The sequence below is a fragment of the Alexandromys fortis genome, unplaced genomic scaffold (genome assembly GCF_014885135.2).
Source record: "Alexandromys fortis isolate MF-2015 unplaced genomic scaffold, M_Fortis_MF-2015_v1.1 scaffold_98, whole genome shotgun sequence".
Classification (NCBI taxonomy): Eukaryota; Metazoa; Chordata; class Mammalia; order Rodentia; family Cricetidae; genus Alexandromys; species Alexandromys fortis.
The window spans coordinates 1189311-1210212 of NW_026068002.1; the positions used below are offsets into that span (position 1 = coordinate 1189311).

General features: G+C 39.0%; 1 protein-coding gene across 2 annotated transcripts in view; it reads right to left on the reverse strand.

Annotated features, from left to right (window-relative positions):
* The window catches only part of Nyap2 (neuronal tyrosine-phosphorylated phosphoinositide-3-kinase adaptor 2), a 208134-nt gene that overhangs the window by 17494 nt on the left and 169738 nt on the right, over positions 1-20902 (reverse strand). For both annotated transcript variants that reach the window (XM_050161056.1, XM_050161055.1), the window contains exon 4: positions 9745-9954. In XM_050161056.1, coding sequence (XP_050017013.1) covers positions 9745-9954 — 210 coding nt within the window. The remainder of the gene's footprint in view (positions 1-9744; positions 9955-20902) is intronic.

Here is a 20902-nt window from a genome sequence, read left to right on the forward strand (position 1 = left end):
CAGGAATGTGCATGCTATGCCATAGGTATGGAGGTCAAAGACAATTCTGGGAGTCTATTCTCTCCTGAAAGTTTTTTGGATCTACGGATCAAATACAAGTTCTTTTAACTCCTGAGCCAAACTGACAGTGCAAGATTGCTTTTTGACAGCCATGTATAATATATAATGTAAGAACAAACTATAAGGCTTGCTTGTCTATGATTATGTCTTTTAATCTCTTCTACTGTTGCAAACTCAGTTGAATGAAAAATGGCTATGCACATGGTCTATATTTTTTTCTGAAGCATACACACACACACACACACACACACACACACACACACCTTGGAGTCCTGTAATCAGTGAGTACATATGTGGTTAAGAAAATCTCTTGGATTCTATGTGCTCTTCTCTCCAAAGAAAATAATCTGTCTTAATGCTAGGGAGAAAATTCACAGAACTTTCAAGTCAAGTTGAAAGGGACTCAGACAGCATGGGTCTAGCAGCAACTTCACACAGGCTTCACGTCACATATTTCCATGCATTTTTAAAGTCCTTAATGACATAGACAATGAAATTTCCTTTATCTTAGCTTTGAGAGCAGAGTTCCATGTTTCCTTCAAATCATTACCAGCAACATAATGTTTTATTAATATTGTTGCCCCACTTTGTTTTCTTGACTGAAAATGAAAAGCAGGAATTATCACAAGTACTGCCGCAGTCCTCAGGCCCAGGATTTTAAGATATGGACCCGTTGGCTGCTTGTCTCCAATTGTGCACTTGGGAGTCTTTCTGTATATAAAGGGGAGAATCAGTACTATCTTTGAGTTATAATATCAGGATATTCATCAAGAGACTTCACAAACCTTCTAGTACCACCAACAGTGACAAATACATCATCATTTTCAAGAAAAAAAAGCACCTCATCCTTACAAATTGATGGATGCAAATTCCATGTCCAAAGGTCATTCTCTTGGAGGTATTATGATTCTAGTGTGGAATCCCAGTTTCTTATTGCTCACATGAACATGACTCCATTGTCCTAGATCTCCTTCTCACTTTTCTGAGCTTCTTGAACAACTCTATCTAGTACCTGGGCAGTCTCCCCAACTTCCAAGAAGGTGATTGGAATGCAATCGACAGCTGCAGACACCTTCTGAGCCATGACTTTGGTATGCAGAGTGTTGCTGCTGCAGCACTCTGTCTTTCTGAGGACAGCACATTGCCCCTGCCTAGCAGCTCTTCTCTTGCTGCCTTTGTCTTCCAATCAAAATTCTGGTCAGTTTAAGTCCCATGTCTCATCGGACGTCTTATAGAAAACTTTCCTCCACTGTTCTAGGCTGGTGGTTTTCTTTGCCTTGGAAGGAAGACTGATGTTATGTCCAAGGATCCACATGTAGTATTTATATAAAATTTATTGTTTTCCAGGAGCTATACTCAGTGTGTCACATATTTGCCTCAATTAACCCTATCAACCCTTGAATTTAATTTTATTTTTTAATTTATTATTATTATTAATTATCATTATAATGATTATTTGATTGTGATCCAAGCCTTTAACAACTGAGACATCTTTACAGTCATTGTCTTTAATTCTCAAAATCATTTGTTTTATGTAGTTATCATACATATTTTATAAATAAATTTCAGGAAGATGAAAGAGTCTGCAGTTTCATCACCAATACAAAACAGATTGAGGACTTAACTCCTAAGTTCTGTGAGCAACTACTATTGCAAGTACATATGTATTTAAAATTCATACAAAATTCATCATACAAATGTGGCTTACAAGAAATAACACATTATCTTTCTTTAAATAAAATTAGTTATATGTCTAGTTTCATTTCTCTGAAATGTGAACTCGTTTTGGGTACAGAGTGCAGATTCATTAGTGGAGGTAGACCACACATCCTGACAATGAGTTTTAAAATGGTACCACCTGTCCTGCAGAGGAGAATATACAATATTGCCTCTCTAATTCCTGGTTCACTCTGTTTACCACAGCAGAGTCCATTAGCCAGAACAAAGAGCAAATTGAAGAACAGAATTCTATGTCTGGAAGGTTGGGAGAACAATAATGTGTAAAGGAAAGTCCTAATGAAAACTGGAGTCTAAAATTCCCCCATACATTCTCCCTGTCTATTCAAAGGTCTTGGTACTTCGTCGGGATTCTGTGAAAGATTTCACTGTCGGTGTTCTCTAGTCACAAAAATCCTTACCTGCTGTCTTCTATCACATTCTCTGGGGCCAAGTCTCTCTCATCCCTATTCTTCCTATGATGGCTCTCCTAAATCTCTGTGACTTCTGAAGAACGTAGACTCAGAAGGTGAACTGTCGGTTGGCCTTTCTGGTTCTTTGGAACTGTCTCTGCTGGATGGTCAGACCCATGACTCAATCCAGCAGTCAACCAGAAAGCTCATACTGACAACACTCAGATTCTACAAAACTGGAGGGAGAGAGCCATCTGACTCAGAGACTTCTGACTACTATGCTATGGTTAAAACTCAGGAGTTTTCACAGGATCACAACTAAATCTGGAAATTTGGATGCTCATTGGCAAAATCAGGTTTGCTTCTGTGCTCTGGACATTTTTCATGATTTCTAAGACACCCACATGCCTAGCTGAGCCCTGAAATTCCTCAACTTGTAATGATTTTTCCTTCTCCCTGAGAAGTGTGCTTCCATTTCTGTGCTTCTAAGAAATGAGGAAATACATATCTCAGACTAATTGGCTTCATACTGCAAGAAAAATGATAAAATGATTTTGCCTGTGACAGTGATACATACGTTTTTTGGCATGCTTCCTATGTGAGCAAAATCACGTCTGGTTTCAAGGAAGGAGCCTTTCCTGCTACAATTGCTGATATGCCTGTTTTTTTCCTGAGAACATCTTAGCTACCATCACTTCCCTGGCCCCTTCTATCACTGACGGATCTCATCACAGAGCCAAGCTATCTCTGACCCAACCTGTTACTGACCTATCAAACTACTGACACATTCCATATGGACCACCCAGTCACTGACCCATCCCATCCCTGACTTAGCCCACATCTGACCCATCCCATTAGCTAATCACTGACACATTCTGTCACTGACCCACCTCAACACTGACCCACTCCATCACTGACCTATCCCTCATGACTCCTTAGGACTATAAACTCTGAAAGGTGAGGATAAAGAATCAGGGGTGTTTTTTAAAAGACCATTGCTCCTCTCATTTGTAGGTAATTTATTCTTGTTTAGGCATAAGTTATATTCTAATAATTCTCTCTCTCTCTCTCTCTCTCTCTCTCTCTCTATCTCTCTCTCTCTCTCTATGTGTGTGTGTGTGTGTGTGTGTGTATGCGTGTGCACGTGCACAAGGAAGAGAGAGAGATTTTGCTTCCAACCCGACGTTTTCTGTTTTTACTTCTAAAAATGCTCAAGTCAGGTCAGACCAACAGCATGAGGCCAAAAATATTCCAAGCTTCAGTTCATGCTTCGGTTCATCTTTGTCTTAGGTGCAACATTGTCCTTCCCTCAACTGTTGATGACAGTGGCTCTCGGGAAGAACTGTGATCTCTGTGCATGTGTATCCTATTTAGCCCACCATCATTTTCAAAGTCTGCATCTCTTTACATTCTTAGAATTTTTTTTTTTTTACTATACAAGACTTAAACTAGTTAGGATAGGATAACTATTGAATATATTTGTTATTATTGTATATAATTTTGTATTAGACTTAGAACTCTCTTATTTAAACAAAAGGGGGAGGTGCTATAGGAAGTCTTACAGGTAGTGGTTACCTGCCCAATGGGGCGTGGCCTCTTTTCCTGCCTCTCTCTCTGTTCTGGTTGCAGATATTGGTTTCTGATCTCTGTTTCAGCAGAGGATTCTGATTTGTGAGTTTACCCCTAATAAAAAAACAACATCTATTTTTCAATTCTGAGCTAGTGTGAGATTTCTTTTAAGCGTCCGTTTCACATTAGATAATCATGAAAATAATGTATTTCAATAAAATTAATGTATGATCAAAAATTCTGTGCCATAAAGAGACAGAGGAAGATCCTGGAACACAGAGACTATAGCACACGGCCTGTTGTGCATATGTATGAATATGTGGATGTGTCCCCAGAAACAACATTAGACAGAAGCTATAGAAACTGTAACTGATTGAAGTCTGATATTTTGTTAATAAGGTATTTACTTGTATAACTTCACCCCCACAACCCCTATTATATTCATGAGCATGTGAGTCCCAGTTCTCCACTGCTTTCAAAAATCACCCTCTGGGGATTTTCTGACTGACTAAACAACAGTAGTTTAATAAACTACTGTGGCAACCAGTGGCAATGTTAATTAGGATGGGGATCTCCTGACATGTTTCCTCTACTTCAGCAATTCCTCCATTCCTCAGCGGAGCTCTTAAGAAGAGCCATTCCGAGGAGCTAAACCACTTTGGGTAAAGTAATAGTTCATGTTAATGTGTGTATGTGCAAGCACACGTGCCAAGGTGTGTGTGTGTGTGTGTGTGTGTGTGTGTGTGTGTGTGTGTTTGTGCCTGTAACAGGCACATCAGAACACCAGAGGAAGGAAACTGATGTGGGAGAGGAGCGTGTGATCCTTCCTCCCCTGTGAGGTACGGCATCACTATGCAACTGAAGGCAGAAGGTTGTGGCTGACTACCCCAGCATTTCTAGCAAGGTAGTAGTGGCTCAACTTCCCAGCAACCCAAAGAAGATATTGAAGTGTGCAGAAGGAGAGGCGGGTAGGATTGGCTCGTTCTCTTCTCTCCCAAAACAACAAGTGCGGAAAATGTTTCTCGCGCAGCCAGTTTCCTGTTACAGACTCAGGCCATCTTGTAAGTCCATGGGTGTCAGGTGTTGTCTGATTTGTTTAAAATGCCAAAGGTGAATGGGCTTTGGTTTCTCTGCATGAATTCACTGATGCAAATGTGTTTTCTAGAACATATCTGGCACATTTGAAACTCTTACGGTTCATAAAAGTAGAGCTTAAAGCATAAGAAACACCATTTACTCTTTTCCATTTCTTTCTCAAGAACAACCAAAAGCAAACAAACCAGGAGAAGGAAAGACCAAGTTCTTGAGTAATAGCAATAGCAGCAGCTGTTTGGGATCACACATTGAGACACAAAACTCGGACGAGAGCTGACACTGAATTCACGCCTCTGAGTTCGATTCTACGCTGTGGGTTTTTGTTGTTTGCATTTTGTTTTTCTTCTTAAGACAGGCTCTCCTTATGTGGCCCTGCTTGGCCCAGAGTTGTTTCACAGACCAACCTGGCACTGAACTAACAGAGACCTCACCTGCTTACATCTCACCAGATGCTGGGATTAAAATCTTATACCATCACCAGCTACCTTTTGTGTTTTCTAAACTACAAAATCAAATTTTGACACCTCTCTCTTTTTTCTCCTATCTACTTCTGTCTAACTGTTTCAGAACCCAGAAAGGGCATAAAAGACCAAAAATAAGTTTCCTATTCCCTCTGGTCAGTAGATGGTTTGTGACTCTATAATCAGAAGAAGAGGCTTGGGATGTTGCAAACCAAAATAGATGCTGCAGGAGCTTGAGGTCGAAGAGTGGAATGTGGAAGCTTTGTACACATATTTTATTAAACTCTGAACTTGTTAGAAAGTGTATGCCGTAGTACTAACGAACATAAGGAATGTGATTGTCAATTCTGGGTGTAGCGATATTTTATTTATAATTTAATAAATAAAGCTTACCTGACAACCAGAAGAGCAAGCAGCCAGTCACTGGCTCTTACTTCTTCTCAGTCTGTAAAGGGTAATCCTGCTTCCAGGAATCCTCAGAACAAGGCTGAGTCTGGGAGTTGTCTCCTCTTGTCTTATAATCCTCCATAGATCAGAGAGTAAAGCAGCCTCCCTGGTCAGCCTTACAGACCAGGCAGTAATGGCACACACATTTAATCCCAGTAGCCACACTAGTTTGCCATAGAAACCAGGCAGTAGTGATGAATACCTTTAAACCCACCACTAGAGAGGAATATAAAATGGAAGGAGACAGCTCTCAGGTGCAGTCTCATCCCAAAGATTCTTGGAGGCAGGATCTCCATTTTCAGATTGAAGGAGACATAAGAGCCTGTGGCTGGCTACTTTGCTTTTCTGGTCCTCAGGCAAGCTTTGTTTATTAAAATACAAGTGAAAGAACACTACATTTGTGTAGCTTACTGTTTAGTGAGAGTCTAGTCATTCACCACACAATTCTATCATCTTCATTCACAACAGCTTAAATTGTTTTCTAAAGTTCTAAATTGTAGATCCCCTGGATCCCATCTCAATTTCCTTCTCTCTCACGTCTCCTCTGTTCTTCATGTACATCTCATCCAGTCTATGCTTGCAACCATTTCTAAGATCTCCAGTCCAGGACTGCAGTGCTGCTGAATCTCATTAGTTTCAAAACTGCAATTCACACTGTCTGCTGGCCCCTTGCTTAGATATCCAAGAATGTTTTCATATTAACAGTCAGACTTCAATCCCCAACTATCAATTATTCCTTGCTCCATATCTCACACACACTATTTCTCAGGTAATGGCCCTCCTGTCACTCAAACTTAAATTCATCATTGAATGTTCCAAAATATAAGGCAAACTACATTATTTGTAACTTAAAATAAAGACTAGCAAATATTTTCTATATAATGTTCAAAATCTAACCCTGATGTGGCAGTTAAGTGCCTATAGGTATGCAAGTTTATTTGCCCATTATGTCTAGTAGGTATAATTTCCCTCCTTTACTAAGGAAAAGAAAGGTCTTGCTCCCTCCAGGGAAGGCCCTTTCCACTTCAGACAGGAGTTGATCTTAGAGTTGATCTTCTGATCTCAATTCTGACCAACTGAATGAAATGAAAATGTCAACCTTCAGTTTTCAGTCCATGGCTGTGGAAAAAAAAATAATCTTTGAAGAAAGCAGAGCAGAGTCATGAGCAGGATTGATAGCTCTGAGGACAGGGGGGCATCCAGGAGCAGTTGTAGAAAACCTGTAGCTAACACCTGCAGACTCAGCACCAAAGGCACCAATAATATCTACCACGTGGACGACGGTTAACTTGTGATTTATGGTTAAATGTTTCCGGTTAATACAAGGGGTGTTTTAGATAGATGCTCATCTACATTAGTTGATTCCCAGTAAACTGACCTCAGATCTTCACAGTAAATACATCGTGTGTGTGTGTGTGTGTGTGTGTGTCCTGTAGATTTTCAGATTTCACCAGAATGTATGCCAGTCTCTTTCCCCCATCCTGGTTAGCCTCTAGAAATTACTGTCTTGTATACCAAAGCATCTAGTTTTTCTTCCCAAAGTCAATGTCTCCCAGGAGAATTCATTTGTTTCTGTTTCACATCTTATTTTATATATCATCTGAACTAAGGGATCTGCAGATAATTGGTAAAGTGTTCCTTTAAATTCTGGAAGGGGATTTCTACAAGGTGTGAATAGTTGAATCAACAGAACATGAGCCCCACCAACGTGAAGAAGCATAATGTCATCGAGTGAGGGTCTTAAAAGAAGGACAGATCCCTTCTTTCTTCTTGAGCTTAAACTTACAACTTCTACCATGCTTGGACACTGGGACTGTGTTTTTTAATCCTCTCAGATCAGATGGTGTTATACCATTGACACCATGTTTGAACTGCTTTGGGCCATGGGATTTCCTGAACCATCAGCTTGCAATGTGCAGGTCTGGATTTTTAAAACATACATGATGATTTGAAGATAGCTCTCATAATAAATCTCTTTCAGTACATGCATATCTATTCGTATTTTCCCTTTTAACACTGTTGACTAATATAAACATTATAGCACAATGATATACTTGTCTATCAATAGACTATTAAGAACAGATATAAAGATATTTGATTAATCATTATGATCTCTGGCCCTAGGATCTTGGCTGTTGCATCACAGACACTTAGATCACAATTTTGTTTTTATTAAATATATCTGGGTTCTAAATATAGCATTTATGTACTTTAGATAGAAGTTGTACAGTTTTAGATGAGTCTATGAAAATAGTGATAATCTCGATAAATTAGTTATTAGTCATAGCTGATAAGCATTGTCTACTATGTTTATATATTTTGTTTTTGAAAGAATGTATAGTCTTAGCTGGTAAATTTTGTCTATTATTATTATTATTGGTTTTGTAAGTCAGGGTTTTTCTGTAGCTTTGGAACTTGCTCTGTAAACTAGTCTGGCTTCAAACTCATAGAGATCCACCTGTCTCTACCTCCCAAGTGTTGGGATCAAAGTCATGTACCACCAACGCCTGGCTTGTTCTTTTTTTTTTTTTTTTGGTTTTGTTGCCTATTATTTTTATTTATATATTTTGCTTTTTACAGAATGCATAGAGAGTCCTAATTTACTTCTAGTTGTTATTATAAAATACCGTGACAAAAGTCACTTGAAGGGGAAAGAGTTTATTTTAGCTCAGAATACCTGGTTTGCAGGAACTTTAGGCAGTCAGTGACAACCAGTTAAGAGAATTTTAATGCTTGCATGCTGACTAATCATCTCACTTGATCTACCCAGGAACTTCTTGGGCCCAAATCAAGGAATGGTTCTACCTGTAGTGGGTTGAATCTTCCCATATCAATTAATGTAGTCAGGACAATCCCTGGAAGGCATGACCACAAGCTAATCTGATCTAGACAATATCTCAGTGACATCCTTTCTCCGTGATTCTAGAATCTATCCAGTTGGCTTGTAAGACTAGTCAGCATGTATAACTACCAATATTTCTACGTTAATATAGGAATCATTCAGAATTTTTGTAGATGCGTAGAACTTTTCTTCTCTTGGTTTTAAATTTGTTCTGTAAGATGAGTTCTTCACTCTGTATATGGGATGGCTCTACCATCTACCTTTACATAGTTCTAAATCTGGGAAGCTATGGCCGGGTCTTTTTCAAGAAACATTCCTCACCAAGCCCAGAGATCACTGGCCTCCTCTATTGCAACTTACCCATGTCAGAGAGCACATAGGTTAACTTCATGTAAATTGCTTTCCTTGACAAATATCCAAGACGAAAAGAACATGAAAGGATTGGCCTTTTCTTTAGAGACCCAGCACTGTTTCGGAAGAGAAACTGAAAGCTGCGGGAGGTTCCTTGATTATTCACTGTTTATTTTAATTGACAGCTCTCTGTGAGTCCAACATGTAGATGATTCAGATCAAAGCAAACATATGCTGCTTTACAAAATCAATGTTTAGTAATACTTAGCTGTTAACCATGCAGAATGGCATTGCCTGTTTTAATCTCGAGACTTGAAATCGAGACATACATTAACGTTTTCTCTTTTGTTTTGGGTTTGTGAACTTCATGCCATGTCACGTGTCAAGTGACTGTGTAACTCAAAACTGCTTCCCTCTCTAGTGTCTTCAAGTAGTTATTGGTATATTTCTGTCCTGAGTTTTACTTCTGATCAAATCTCACTAGTTGCTGCAAATAGCTTTTTAAGTAAAAGAGCCACAAACATGAATTCCCTCAATTCTACAAACTGATGTGGCTTTAGTTCAGGCAGAGTTTTCTCGCTGTACACCGCCACATGGCAGAACTTCAAGTAGCACTTTTTCCCTTGCCATCCCTGTGAGTAGCTGTCCTGTGATATGCTTTATTTACGTGTTTGGGTTTGGAGTCTGAATGGAAGCAGACTGATGTGGAGGTGATGATTGCCTAAGTATACCTACTTATGAACAGCCTCTGCATTCACAGAGTCATCTGGAAGACTGGTGTTCTGCTTACCTGAACTGTGGCTTCCAGCCAACAATGTAGGGCTCACAGAGCATCTGCCCATTCTGCTGGTGACCACAGGTGGACCTGGGGTTCCATCCCATTCTTGAGCTTTCATTGGCTCTCTGGAGGAAGCTGATCCATAATGACCTCTCTCTTTGCTCTCCAACTTAGGTAATGGCTCCGTGCTGTGGCTTCGGACTTTGAGCTCTTCAGTGGATTCTGTGTATTAACAAAAATAATTGTTATTTGAGAATTAAATCCTTCCTGAAATAACTTTTAGAAACTTGAATGTTGTTTTAATGTGCTTCTAAGATACTATTGAAAACAGGGTTGTACTGTAGACCTTGGTTTTAAACTATAACAGGGAAATGTGTCCCTTGGGGGATTTTCTTCTCCAAGATGTGGGTATGTTAGCATCACCAGAATGAAAATCATATTCTCTTTTGATATACAATATCTCAATGAATCTTGACTCTTCTTTTTGAATCTCCCTTTGGTTTCATCTTTAAGGAACTCTCCTAAGGAGTGTGTTACCTTTCTTCCTCCTTTCTACTCCCTCTCCTCTCCTTTACTGTGCTGTGTCATGAATACAAACCATCTATCCTCTAGTCCTGCTTTTGCTAAGCAAATACAGTGGGTTTCATTAGATGAAATATTTACCGCAATTTCTAGTGACTGGCCAATCTTCTACCACTCATTTTTATGTTTTTAATTCTTTCCATTTCACAGATCTTTCCTTTCCCTGCATTTGCTCTGCATCAAACCCCTTTTCCACACCATCTGTGATTTTCTTTTTCAATACATCCTTTGCACACTTGTCATCTCTAAGGTAATAGCTGATACACTGCCCTCACTCACAACAGATTCTTTGTATTATTTTTATCCTTCTGATTTCAATAAAATCTCATCTAATTTTTAATGATTTTCCAAACTTTTCATCAAAAGATAAAACCTTTCTCCATAGTTTTACATTCGTTATCTAATGAATGCACAGATTTAACATTTCAGATACACTTAACTAAATGGCTCTTCCTGGCCATCCATTTATCCATGCTAAGAGATTGTCTGTTCTTCTCGCTAACTAGTAAAGCCCAAACTCAAATCCATTAGGTAAAAGTGTATACTGTCTTTCTGAGCCGTTTCCCTACCCTTCTCTATTTGATATCATGTCTACCTTAACAACCCTAGTTCAGACTCTTGAACTGAATTGTGTCTCTTTATTGGTCACAGCTGACTTCCTTGACTTTGTCTTTGATATCCAAGGTAGAGTCACAACATCCATTTAAAATACACACATGACCATAATGTACTTTTGACAGGAATACTTTGAAGAGTGTCCAGTTCACAACACAGTAGCTGAGTTCTTTATTAGATTCTGCCTTATTAGCCTTCCCTTTTTCTCTTAATCATTGTACCCAAGGAACAGTGCCAAAATGGTCTTAGCTTCTGTCCCCCTCTTCCACTCCTGAGCAAAACAACACTGCCTTCTATGACTTCAAGCTCTCTGCTCTGACTACCCTAAATCTTGTCTTTGCTCTAGTTGGGCAAATCACTGATGCTCAATGACGTCAGTGACTTCTGAAGTGTCACCATTGCCAGGGCCATGCCTCCTGGTCAGCTGTACTGGAACATAGCATATTGGCATTCCACATACTTACTTTCCTGCCAAACTCCAAATTCTTGAAACCCACATGCTTTGGTTTTCTTTTCTTAGGACTGGTTCCTCTATAAGCAAACATCTTGTTTAATTAGTATTTTACCTAATTACTTAGCCTGTTTGTCAACTCTTCAACCATCTCTCTGCTATATATAGGCAATACAAAAATTGTAATGGAAACAGAGAACCAACTGATGATAAATGTTAAAGTGGCATGAGCTTGGTAATTTTTTTTTTAAAATATCTGATCGTTTGGTAACAATAATATATAAAATTCATCGAATTAGAAGTCTAATCCATATAAAGATTTTTGATAAATAAATAGAAATAATTTAAAAGACTGTATTTTTGTTTCCTTGTCTTTTAATTTAGCTTCAATTGTTTCTCAGCTTTCAACAGGGTTAAACACAACTGTCATGTTTGATTTCTCATTATCTTGCTGTATGTGAAAAAGAACAGCCTTCTGTGTATTGAGCAGCAATGGTCAGGGTTCTGAGGGCCTCACAGGGCTCCACTTGGCAGTGTTAGCAAGCAGTAATTATAGACAGAAAAGGGAAGTGGTAGACAGAAATAGCCCAGTTGGTTATTGGACCTGTGATTGGCAGCAATGATTGGTCAACACTCTGCTATTTGTTACACGGGGATGCTTTTAAGTAAGAGTGCAGTTTGTTTATGCAGTTAGATTATAGAGAAGCACCTGTGGGTCAGATTTAATTTCTCATTTTAGCTGTTTTGCTCTCCGATTCCTCTGCCTGCTGTGAATCTCTGCCAAATGAAAGCCCTGAATAAACAGCCTTTCTGTTCTCACTGGTCTGGTCGTCTTTTATTTTCACACTGCTCTAGCCCCTTGCAGCTCCAAGAAGCCCTGCAGCTATATAAATACTAAAATCACACTTTATGCAATGAATAAATCAGGAAGCTAGTCCAATCCAACTGCAATATCAGAAAGAGTTCAGGCCTCCAAATATACCTGCTATAAATTTAGTTACACTGAACTCAAAATGACGAGTCAAAATATTTTAATGATAACATACTTAATCATAATTATTAGGACAAGAACATTTAACCAACACTTGCTATTCAGTGTCCTGAGACAATTAAATCAGGACCATACATGATAAACATAGGCCATTCCCAAGCAGTTTATTCACAGTCTCAAAGAAAATGCATCTTGGCTTCTAAACGCCACTGCCTCAAATCTAAGGGCCTGTATGTTTCTCCCGAATTTCTCTTCCACAATCTAATTCAAGTGCTTCAGTAGCTGTGCTGTTATCTCCTTATAGAGTAAGACTCCCCACCCCCTTCTGTCTCTTCTGTCCTTCCTGTCTCCTTCTGACACCTTCTTTTTAATAGTTCGACATATATACAACAGCCTCTGGAGTTGGAACTTGCACAAATATCAATAAAAAGACAAAGAGTTCAAACGCAAAGCTACGTCTAATACTGCTTCTCTCAGATATTTTAGATAAAGAGGGAGAAGATTTGTGGAAAGTATTCTCCACCAAAGTTGGTTTCTTCATTCTTAGTCACATTACTCTCTCACAAATATCAGGGTACACTACTTAGGCCTTAAGTCTCAGCTATTTAAAAGCTCAATACAGCTTTGGGAACAAGAAGGAACAGTATTTTTCTTCTTTGTGTGTTTCCTGTAAATTCCAAGGGTTAGTTTCAGTGAATTTTGGCAAGTGTATTTTGAGAAACTTGAACAACAACAACAACAACAACAAAAAAGTGAAGAGTCTTCACTATTCAGGTTCAATTAGAAAGCAGAGACAATATATTAGTAAAAAATTATCAGAGTGGTGGTGGCACACACCTTTAATTCCAGCCCTCGGGAGGTAGAGGCAAGAGAAACTTTGTGAGTTCAAAGCCAGCCTGGTCTACAAGAGCTAGGTCCAGGAAAGGCTCCAAAGCTACAGAGAAAACCTGTCTTGAAAAACCAAAAAGAAAAAAGAAAAAGAAAATTATAAGCATATTCTGGAGCTTCTGTTTTGTAAAAGATCTTTTCCCCGTGTACATATTTAAGAATTGCTTTCAGACAATTATCACATGTACTCACTCATAAGTGGGTTTTAAACATAAAGCAAAGAAATCCAGCCTACAAACCACAATCCCAGAAAATTTAGACAACAATGAGGACACTAAGAGAGACTTACATAGATCTAATCTACATGGGAATTAGAAAAAGACAAGATCTCCTGAGTAAATTGGGAGCATGGGGACCTTGGGGAAGGGTTCAAGGGGGAGAGGTTAAGAGGGGAGCAGAGAAAAATGTAGAGCTCAATAAAAATCAATTAAAAAATACGTAAAAGTAAAAAATAATTGCTTTCAAAACCAAGTAAGTTTTCTCATTAAAATAATGATAGAACTCTTCAAAATAACTGTCAAGATATATGTGGTAAGTGGACAACTGAACTAAGAACTAACTGGATTTAGACAATTGAATTAAAAACTACGCAATTAAGAAATACTGTGCGTTCAAAGTTATCTATTCAGGAACCAAATACAATTACCCATATCCAAATATTTTGATGTTGTTTAAAATCAGTTGGAACCATTTTGTTTTTTGTTTGTTTGTTTGTTTTGTTTTGTTTTTTGGTTTTGTTTTCAAGTAAATGACTTTTATTTTTTTCCTTGGACATTTCACAGTCAGTTTCTACATAACTTCACACAATGTTAAAAGAATTCACATTTGGTAAATAGTCTATACCCCAAGGATGTTGTAGCTGAAAAGCCACTTGAGTATATGTGCAAGAGTAACTTGTGTGAAACCAATTTTGAATCTAATAACATAAACTATCCACAAGATCCAGGTGGTGGTGGTGCACAGCTTTAATGTTAGCCTTGGGAGGCAGAGGCAGGAAGATTTCTGTGAGTTCGAGGCCAACCTGGTCTATAAAATCTAGTTCCAGGACAGTTAGGGCTATTACACAAAGAAACCCTGTATTGAAAAAAATGAAAAAGAAAAACCAAAAAAGAAAAAGTGTGTGTGTGAGAGATTCTTCTTATACACTGTGTGGATACCTTCTATAGAGTCATGGTGTCTCAGTGCTCTGTGTAGCAGTCCCATTTGTAGAAAAGCAATGTCTGTGTTCTGCACACCCTGTTCATCCAATGGATGACTGTGCTAATGGTGATTGTATGGCTGATTAAAAATAGATACTTATTTCTTATATTTCTACATCCTGGAAGTCCATGACAGGAAGGACACAACTAGAGACAGCCTTCAATATGTCACCATTCCTTCGCAGAAGGCTGAAGGGAAAGAGAGAAAGCAAGAAAGAGGAGGGGGAAGTGAAAGGAGGGAGAGAGCACAATGAGAGAAGAGGGAAGGACAAAGGGGAATAGAGAAGGGAAGCAAACTCATCTTTTATAGAAAACACACTCACATGAAACTTACCCCATTCCTGTGACACAGCGTTAATCTATTCACGAAGGAGACGTTCTCAGGGCCTCACCTCCCTATCATTCCCACTGACAAAGGGTTTAGAAGGGGACACATGCCAATCACAGCAGTGTGCTTGTTTCTGAAGCATTCAGAACCAGCGTCTTTCTGTTTATTTAGATAAACACCCTGGTGAATCCACAATGAGTTCACCTATCTCGCCTTGGCCGTGTCTTCGTTATGACACAAATGAACACTCCTTCTCTCTGTGACCCTGATCTGAACTCTAATTGCATGTTATTGTGTCTTTCCAAACAGTGCTGTGTGGAGCTGATCACTGCCAGACAGACACAGTTTACCTCCAAGTCTCGACAAGCACGGGGTCCTTTTGTGACCAACTGTCAGTTCATTTCCTGAATCTCTAGAGGGACAGGGCAACAGCATTTCTGTTTCCACAATCAAGGGGCAGTGGATAAGGGGCAAATTTTTTATATCTCATTGTTCCTTCACTCTTGTGTGAACCCTGTCATTTGGGGTCAATTTTGACATCCTGAAGAGGCCTTCTCTTCAAACGTACATATATTTTTGCAGCATTTGAATTATCCAAGCACAGATTTTTTTAATATATTAGAGCACAATTCCCCTTCTATAAAAAGCAGTCTAAATGTAAGTTTGATGTATTTATATATGTTTATAAAGAATACCAGATTGGTCATTAGTGGATCTGATGATTTCAGATAAATTGGAAACTCCAAGTTTGTTTTAAGAGGGTACACAGTATAAAATGTCGCTATACAAGAAGAGGACCACTGAAGCAGAGTTTAGTGTGCCCAAAATCTGATGGATTGGCTTTTAAAGATTGGGCCTAATGCATTCCAGAGCTGCTCACCAACTTGCTATATAGCCACAGACCTGGTATTCCCGATGCCTCACCTTTGCCTCTCAGATGCTGACTTACAGGTGTGCACAATGTCAGGACTTCTGAGATGCAGGAGAAAGAAAGAACCTGCAGCTTCGTGCTATGCAAGCGCTCCACCAGCAGAGTGCCACTCCCAGCCCAGCTCTAACCATCTGAAGCAGCAAAAACACCGCAAAGTCCTTCTGCCACTTGCCCAAGCTCACAAATGGAAATGGGGAAGATCCTCATAGAGAACCAGGGTGCTGGTGGCACCACTGAGCTCGGCACACTGGAACTCTGCCGCTGATGGAGGAGCCAATTGTTCTTTTCTCCTGGGTACAATGAAATCCGTTTAACCACCATGTTTACTTTCCCAAGAAATTTTACTTATCCTTCTACTTAGGACCACATTTGTCCTGAAAAATTCTTAGCTGTACAGCAGATGATTTAAGCCTGTAACAGATATAGGGCAATCACCACCGTATTATTTGTATCAAAATATCATATACTAAGTTCACCAAGTAGCACTGAAGGATTGAACTGTTATAGTAAAGTTTGCATCAAGAAAGTCTAACCGTGTTCGGCAGAGAGACAATTTACTCAAAGAATGCCAGTTACAATTGCCTTTGTGGTCACAGCATGATAGCTAAAATGATCTCTAGATAGAGGCTACTCACAAAATCCACTTGCCTCTCTCCATGGCCATCCACTTAATCCACCTCTCCATTACTCCTTGCAGTAAGAGAGAAAGCTATAACCACACTCTAGCCAGTACTACGTGGGGGACTGGCGACTGCTCCTTCCAGCTGTGCATATTCAGGTTTATGCTTCTCCTGCATAATGGAATTTGTTGAGGTCTTAAAAGCTGGCAGCGCCTGCACATGGAAACCCCCCCCCATTAACAGAGGCTTGTCTTTCAATCCATTAATTGATTGTCTCCTCTTCTGTGATAAAATCTTGGTCGGGAACATGCATGACCTCAGGACCTGCTGCATTGTATTAAACCATAAATTAGGAGATTGATATTTTCGCAGCATTTGAACTATCCAAGCACAGATTTTTAATATATTAAGTAGTTCACATTTTCTCCCTCTCTAAAAAGCAGCCTAAATGTAAGATTGTTGAATTTATAATGAAAGAAGAGGTTTTAAACATATAGTGACAGAAAAATTAAGGAACAAAGATGTTAGGTAGGTTGCCAAATAAATCTCAAAGGTTTTGGCTAGCAAGATGGCACTGGCAGCACCAGCCTGAGGGCTGGTTAGAGCTCTAAAACCCAAAGCAATGGAGGAAACTAACTCCCAAATGGTATCTTCTTCCTCTACCCACATGACACAGCACCTGTGCACAGGCACTCATCCATGCCCTTCCCCCAAGAAACAGAAAGCTCAATTTTTCAACATTGTTTTCCTCCTTACTTTAGTTCTAGGAAAACTCTTCTATGAAAAGGATAATCTTTAGTGAATATTTAAGAATTAATTTAAATTTCATGGCTTTAGTAAATTTATAAAAATATACAATGGATACACTGGAATAATCACCCATATGTTTAACACATATAATTCACAAGAATAGGAGTGTTACTACACACCCGATTTTTTTTAATAGTTTTCTATTCAGACTAACAACAAAGAATCACATCAGTAAAAAGTTAAAAATGACTTTTCTGTGGTATCAAAGGTCAATATAAGATTTTTAGAAAATACTCAAAAGAAAAACTGAACATTTCAACATGAAAATAGTTTAGAAGTAAGTTACATATTTAAGATAATTTGATTAGCTAGTTTTTCCCAATGCCGGTGTGGGTTTGAGATGATCAGTTGATACTCTGATTCAATGTGTAACCCCCAGGACTCTAAGAAAGTAACACTGACCATATTTTAGATTTCCCAAATAAAATGACAGGCTTGAAGCAAACTGTTTCTAATGATCCTTCTAAGTACCACATGCCTGGACCTCTATCACAGTTCTCGAGAAAAGTACAATGGGCAAGGCTTCCTGCCATAAATCTGCTTTAAAATACACTTCTAAAATGTACATGCCTTGCTCCGTCTGTCTGAACATTTTCAAGCCAGGCACTCTGATTTTAAGCGATAAGACAATGAACGGATACCGTGGCCACTATGCTTAAAGGGTTTCTAAGATAGAAAGAGACAGTGATAGGAAGTAACGCAGAAGTCAAGTTCTGATTACACTCATAAGCAGGGATGGTCATTGCAATGTGACTACATCATCCTCATTTTAATGATGAGGACACCAAAGCCCACTCTGGTATGTTTCCAAGAAACTGACTGCTGAGCAATTAGGCTTAGATTATCTCCAATGGGGAGGACCGCAAATGTTGTGCTAACACGGGTGTACCAGCTTTTCTTTCTGGGATTGCATTCCTTGACTTGTGACTGTGCTGGGTCATACCATACTGGACCATTTTCCAAATCTCAAGTGCTATCACGCTTATTTCCACTTTACTATTCCTTGGTTTCATTACTTAATTTGAGGCAGTTGTACCCTTCCACCCTCAGTGCTGCCGTATGAGTCGCCTTTTCTATTGCACCTTCATAATGAAGAGAGAAGTCTGTCCCGCCAGGAATCTGTGTCCGTCGCACTAATGCCCATGCTCTTTTCTACGCTACTCCTGCTCTTGCCTGAACCCATAACTTCCTGCATGAATAGTTCTCAGATGACTACCAGATCCGTGGCTACCTATGTGCTAGAAAGACAATGCTATACTAGAATCAATACTCAGATGTACAGAAAGTAGGAAAATCAAAATAGGGAAATATCTCGCCACATCAAACTGCACAGGCCAGACTTTCAACAGCCAGGTAGAAGTGCAAAGGTTCGGGATTCACAATATTTACACTTCTTGCTGCACATAAGGTTCATGTGGGACGGAGGGATAGCTAAACTGAAATATAAAGAAGCTACAGGAGGCAAAAGTCAATCAAAATGGGGACATGTGGAGTTACCCAAGCCAGAGGTTCATGATAATGCCTGCTTTATATCTGCTCTCAAAATACCCACAGAACTCTAGGTGTCCCCGCACTGACATGAGTGTGCCATCAAGTTCTAACATAGCCTTTGCAAAGGGTTATGCAGTCCTGATGCCGAGGCTGAAATATGAAACAGTTATTAGTCTTTCAACTTTTAAAAGTGTTGTGTTTAATGCAGGTGAACTTGTGACTCTCTGCAAAAAGAAGAATTTCTATTTGGAATGAGGATTCATGGGAACCTAAGTCCTTTACAGAAGTCGTGTTTTATGAGCATATCTCTTACTAATGTCCATTGTTTTTCAAACTACAAAGCTAAGCCTGTTCTAAAGAGGTTTTAAAACAATTAAATACTTTCTTGTCATCAATGGAAGATGAGCACTTTTATAAACAGAATGTCTCTCCTCCCTGAAGCCAAAAAAAAAAAAAAAAAAATCCCACACCCAGAGTCTAGAAGAAATGAAGCAAAACCCTGGAAAAATAGTCATGAACAGATTGTTAGGCTGGGAGCCTAGGCCCCAGTCCCTGGCATCTATCTCGCCCCCAGGCCTGGTCTGGACTTCAAATCCCAGCAGGCCAGTCCTGACCCCCAGTCCTGACCCCTCCCTGGGGGTGGGGTCAGGACCACTCCCCAGGGTACTTAAGTGATCCCCCAAAAGAAGAACACGTGGTTCCCCCTTTCTTCCTCCCGGGGGTGGCGTTCCTGCGGCTTCCCGGTTTCCCCCTTTGGGCCACCCGAGAGTGCAGATCTTCCATTAAACCTGGATATTTTTTAATTTGGCTTGTTTTTGATTTGGTTTGATTGGGAATTTTTGCGTTGTCAGAGAGCTTGCTTAGGAAATATTCCTAACACAGACTTTTTTAATGGTTATAATTTTGGTTATTCTTCAGTAAGAAATTAAAAAATGTTCATCTTAATTTGAATAATTTATACTCAATAATGTCACAAGAAAAACAATACAATAAATATCATTAAAAGGAATTCAAACAGACTGATAATTTTTGATAAGGAAAATTGTAGAATTCTATTGATGCAGCTACCTTTTCTGTTTTTGTCTACTTTTAAGTGATTAAAGCAGAAGAATCCTTTGAACAGTAGGAGACAAAAGAAAATGACTAGGGGAAGGAAGGACTCTATCAGAGGGTATTTTTAAAGCTAAAAGGACTTTGGTGATGGAGAATAATTTTACATATCACCCAGACTGAGTTTCTCTGTATTGGAAATGCTAGTAAGTATTTATAAATCAAAATCAATGTTTCTGTTCCAGAAACTGTTACCATATAATGTAGAAAAGGCCCAAATACTCTAGATATAAAACTGGTATTAACTATGCAGAGCAAAATACCTGTAATCTGGGAACAGGGTGCCAAGAGTTCATACCCCTTTGGGTATTTTGATGTGGGGAGTCCCAGCCACAGCATGGTATAGTAACAGTGTTGCAGAATTCTCTTTGGAGTTAAAAGCACTCGAGTACCAGGTAAGAATTAGTACTCAATTAATTCTCAGGCCTTGGGCAACACTGTCCTCTTCTGAACACCCATGTTCTTATCTGTCAAGGAGACATTTAGACTCAAGGGTCTTCAAACCCAGGTATCGAAGGCTTGGAGGATAGTTGTTTTTTTTTTTTTTTTTAATTTCTAGACTTTGTCCTCAGTATGGTGTATTTTAATCACTTCTATTATTTCTAGTATGAAGATTCAGTACCCTTGCTGAATATTATAGAAATTTTTATCACTGCTTAAAATAATTTGGATTGTTCAATTGGCTAAATCCCTTTTCTTTTATAGTTTTAGCCATTTTTAGATGAAATTATTCTCTTTTTCACAAGCAAAGGGAAAGAGTAAAAAAAAAACCACAGAGATTTATATATTTTAGGTTTTTAAGAATATTTTAGTACTCATTTGGACCTTGAGATTTCAGTCCGGTGCTCCAATGTGGGTCTCTGTCTCTGTCTCCTTTCAATGCCAGATGAAGGTTAATATTCAGGAGGATGCCTATATGTTTTTCTTTGGGTTCACCTTCTTATTTAGCTTCTCTAGGATAACAAATTATAGGCTCAATGTCCTTTATTTATGGCTAGAAACCAAATATGAGTGAGTACATCCCATGTTCCTCTTTTTGGGTCTGGCTTACCTCACTCAGGATAGTGTTTTCTATTTCCATTCATTTGTATGCAAAAATTCAAGAAGTCATTGTTTTTTACTGCTGAGTAGTACTCTAATATGTATATATTCCA